This window comes from Garra rufa, chromosome 3 (assembly GCF_049309525.1).
Source record: "Garra rufa chromosome 3, GarRuf1.0, whole genome shotgun sequence".
Lineage (NCBI taxonomy): Eukaryota > Metazoa > Chordata > Actinopteri > Cypriniformes > Cyprinidae > Garra > Garra rufa.
The window spans coordinates 22,702,067-22,706,713 of record NC_133363.1 but is presented as its reverse complement, the minus strand read 5'-3'; the positions used below and the strand labels follow the sequence as shown (position 1 = coordinate 22,706,713).

General features: G+C 31.5%; 1 protein-coding gene across 1 annotated transcript; it reads left to right on the top strand.

The window, feature by feature from the left end:
* The first annotated feature begins 259 nt into the window (after positions 1-259).
* On the top strand, positions 260-2,386 carry LOC141331762 (V-type proton ATPase subunit B-like). The gene is made up of 3 exons (XM_073836791.1): positions 260-298; positions 1,534-1,663; positions 2,250-2,386. The coding sequence occupies exons 1-3, from the start codon at positions 260-262 to the stop codon at positions 2,384-2,386; spliced, it is 306 nt and encodes a 101-aa protein (XP_073692892.1).
* Positions 2,387-4,647: the final 2,261 nt, after the last annotated feature.

Genomic DNA, 4,647 nt, shown 5'->3' with positions numbered 1-4,647 from the left:
TCATCTCCTGTCCACAGATATTACTCATCCTATTCCCGATTTAACTGGCTACATCACTGAGGGTCAAATTTATGTGGACAGGCCGCTTCATAACAGACAGGCAAGTCATGGAAACAAGCTTACAGTCTGAACATTAGTTCTATGCTTAATATTTTTAATCTCACATGCTGTTTTTGTTGATATTTCTGTGCAGATCTATCCTCCAATCAATGTACTACCTTCTTTGTCTCGATTGATGAAGTCAGCCATTGGCGAAGGAATGACACGCAAAGACCACTCAGATGTTTCTAATCAGCTGGTAAGTATGTATATATATATATATATATAGCGTATTTGCTGCTTAAATAACATTTTTAGATTTACATTTACTCAAAAAATAAAAAAACTCGAAATTAATAATCTAATAAAAATTTAACCTTATAGGTATTTTAAGTACATTTTAATAATTAAAATAATAATAATACCAAGCAAAAAAAAAAAAAAAAATTACAAAAAAAAAAAAGATGATTAAATTGTTGCAAAATATTAACTTAAAATCTTAGTGGTATTTCAAGTAAATATTGATAATAATGAAAAAAAAAAGTTATACACAACAAAAATGTAAAAAAAAATCAAAACAAAAAATGTAAAATTAAAATAAAAATACTGAATAAAAAATAAATCAACACTTGCTGAAAAGATTACATTAAATTATAAAAAACTATTAACTTAAAAGATCAGAGGTATTTAAGTAACTGTTAACAATAAAAATAATAACCTGAGTTTCACAAACTAGGGTTAGTAAGTTGATGAAAAGCTAGTGTGTGTGTGTGTATATATATATATTTATATTTATTTATTTATTTATTTGTGTGTGTGTGTATATATGTGTGTATATTGAATTAATTATTACAAATATTAACTTAAAATGTTATAGGTATTTTAAGTAAATATTAATAATAAAAATAATAACTGGAGTTTCACAAACGGGTTAATAAGTTGATGAAAAGCTAATAATTATGAAATCGTAAAAGTGCATAATTACTAAATCATAAAAATGTAAACTAAAACAAACAAATAAATAAACTTACAAAAAATAAGCGTTATGTACAAAAAAATTACATTCAATTTAAAAAATGAAAAAAATAAATCAACATACTTGCTGAAATCATTACATTAAATTATTAAAAGCAATTAACCAAAAATATCAGAGGTATTTATGTAAATATTAATCATAAAGAAAATGCAAAAATAAATCAATATATACAATGATTAAATGATTTAAAATATTATTTACCTTATTATCATTTTTATTATTATCAGGGGTGTGCTGCTTATTATTTTACTAACCCCAAACATATAAACTGTAGTGCAAATTAAACAAATAAAGAAAAAACAGCATCTCAGTAGTCTAAACTAAAACCATTGGGTCCCTCTCACAAACACTTATGTGCACCAGATTTCGCCCTCCTGCAAATATTATTTTATTTTATTCATCTGATGTTGTAAGCAAATTGTGTATGAAAATTTTAAATAATTTCTCATCTTTTGCAGTATGCTTGCTATGCCATCCGAAAAGATGTGCAGGCAATGAAGGCCGTGGTTGGGGAAGAAGCACTGACACCGGATGACTTGTTGTACTTGGAGTTCTTACAGAAATTTGAGAGGAATTTTATTTCCCAGGGTAAGTAACAACAGAAGTGTACCTGTGAAATGATATAAAAAAAATCTCATCTTATTCTCGCCCTATTACATTAAAAATGTAACGCATCAAATCAGTTGTTCTCACCAAGCGTGAAACAAATATTTTCTCAAATCGCTATGTGTAATATCAGTTAAAAAAAGAACAATATCTTACAATAAAAAGGCAATCCAAAATGTAGGTGAGGTTGTTTCTTCGTGGGAACTTATTTATTTCTTATAATTTAGCATTATATCATTTGCTCACCAATGAATCCTCTGCAGTGAATGGGTGCCGTCCCAGAGTCCAAACAGCTGATAAAAACACCACTCCAGTCTATCAATTAATGTCTTGTGAAGTGAAAAGCTGCATGTTTTTAAGAGACAAAGACATTAATTGATGGACTGAAGTCTTACTAGTGAATTACTGTGGTGTTTTTATCAACTGTTTGGACTTTCATTCTGACGGCACCCATTCACTGCAGAGGATCCATTGGTGAGCAAGTGTTGTAATGCTGAAGTTCTCCAAGAAACAACTCATTTGCATCTTTTGATATTTCAGAATGAGCCTAACATGTTTTGTGCCACAGGTGCTTATGAGAACCGAACTGTGTTCGAAACGCTGGACATTGGCTGGCAGCTGTTGAGAATCTTGCCCAAGGAGATGCTGAAGAGGATTCCTCAGAGCACTCTGGCCGAGTTTTATCCCCGAGACTCCAAACATTAGTCTTACTTTCTTTCTCGATTAATCTGTCCTCTACACTTCTAGATGTTACTCACTCTCTCTGCTCAGTACACTGAGTCTACATTGATGGAATACAAAGTTGTTTTCATTGCTGCTCTTGGTATTTATTTATCATGTAAGTGTTGCTGAATAGTAAAGCAAATATTGTATGAATATTGTTGCTACACGGCAGTGTGAAAGTTTGTGTGTGTGTGTGTGTGTGTGTGTGTGTGTGTGTGTGTGGCTCAGTGTGTCCAACTGTGTTCTGAACAAGTATGCATCAACTACTAGTATGCATCAGTGCCAAGTTGAATGTATAATGGCTTAATGTATTCTATGAATTTTTCATCGTTATAATGAATACACTATATATAAAAGTACATATTTATCATTAAGTATGAAAAGAAGCCATATATTTATAGAATGCATTACAAAGGAATGGACAAAGCACAGTAAAATGGAGTAAAATCAAACACTGAGCAATAGATTTTTTTCATTTGTCATGTATTGTTATTTTACATTTTGTATACAAATGTGTGATTTATGTTTGTGTAAGCAATATGTTTATTATAATTTATTTTGGTGCCATGAATATATGTACTGTGGTAAAGTGAGTGATATCAAGTGAACTCATAATGAAGTGATTGTTGTCATAATGCATTAGTGTTAATTTCGTCACCTATTTTTAATTTAGTCTTAGTCTTAGTCTTGTGCCAAATGTCCTTGTTAGTTTTAGTCATATTTAGTCATTCACATATCTTTTTTTGTTAGTCAAGTTTTAGTCGACTAAAAGTCTCGTCATTTTAGTCTAGTTTTAGTCAAAAGAAAACTCAAGGTATCTTAGTCAAGTTTTAGTCGACTAAAAGTCTTTTAATTTTAGTCTAGTTTTAGTCAAAAAAGAACTCAATATATTTTAGTCTAGGTTTAGTCAAAAAATTGTAGTCTTTTTTTAAAATAACATTATTACTGAGATTATTACTGATACACATTTCAGTAAAAAAAAGTGTTTCACATATCTCAAACATTGGTTAAATGTCATAATTACCTGACAAAATACACTTGTTGAATGATTTTTGTTGAATGCAAATGTTAAACGTGTCTGGTTTTCAATTTCTGATTTAGGAGACACATTCACAAATGATTAACCCTTTCAGTGGTGAGTTTAAAATATTCTAGCGGACCCCTGAGAGTGAGTTTTTTTTTTAAGAGACCGTTATTTTAGAACGTTCGTCCTTATTGTTTCCATGGCGACGCATCAAGCTTGTCACGTGACACAACACAGACACAATAACACTGTATAACAGATAGATCGCTTTTATTTCGTTTTTTCCTTTTTTATCCAGCTGCTTACCATGCCATGAACTATCTAATATTCCGATTCACAAATATGTGTGAATTAGTATGTTTCGTCGTTTAAAACCCTATATAAATGATCTGGATCGTAATCTGTAACGTGAGATGGGCGCGGCCATGTTTGTTCGCGCTGCTGTTCAGAGAGTCCTGTCAACCGTATTTACAGCACATATACATTCATCCGTTTCTCCCGAAATACATGCAAGTAAGTGGCCGGTGAACTAGAAGAGGAATAGAGTGAACTTTTTAGTTACTAAGCCTATGTGTATGTGATATGAATAAAACACATCGGCAAATTATATTTGAATAGATTGTTATTTGCTGCTTCCATAGACCTATGTGTGTATTTTACAAACTCTAAATGTCTCCTTTTACTAGTACTTATGTGTATTTAAATGTCTGAAACCTAAAATAAGCGTTATGTGGTTAAAAACACTGCATAGTTGTGATTATATGACAAGATCAGAGCTCGTCCGTCTCTGGCTCAGCGCCAGCCAGCGCGCCAAAGCGCAGTTTGAATATTTTAAAGCCGTAACAGCTGATGAAAAAGCAGAGACGATTGTAGACGAAAATGAAGAGAGATTTTATCTTAGTTTTTATTTTATGCAAAACATTTTCGTCTCGTCTTTTTTCGTCAACAATAATGCATGTTAATTTAGACTTAGTCAGCGTTTTTGGACAGTGGTGCAGTCTTGTCATCGTCTCGTCTTAGTCATGAAAAAAAAGGTTGTTGACGAACATATCTCGTCTCGTCTCGTCTGACGAAATTAACACTATGATGCATGAACGCTATATTGAAAATATGTATGTGAACACTTGCTTCATGAAATAAACCTTGATGTGGTATAAATGAATAATGATGCTGATAGTAATCAAATATAATTGTGCTTCTCATTAATTGTGCCTACTCA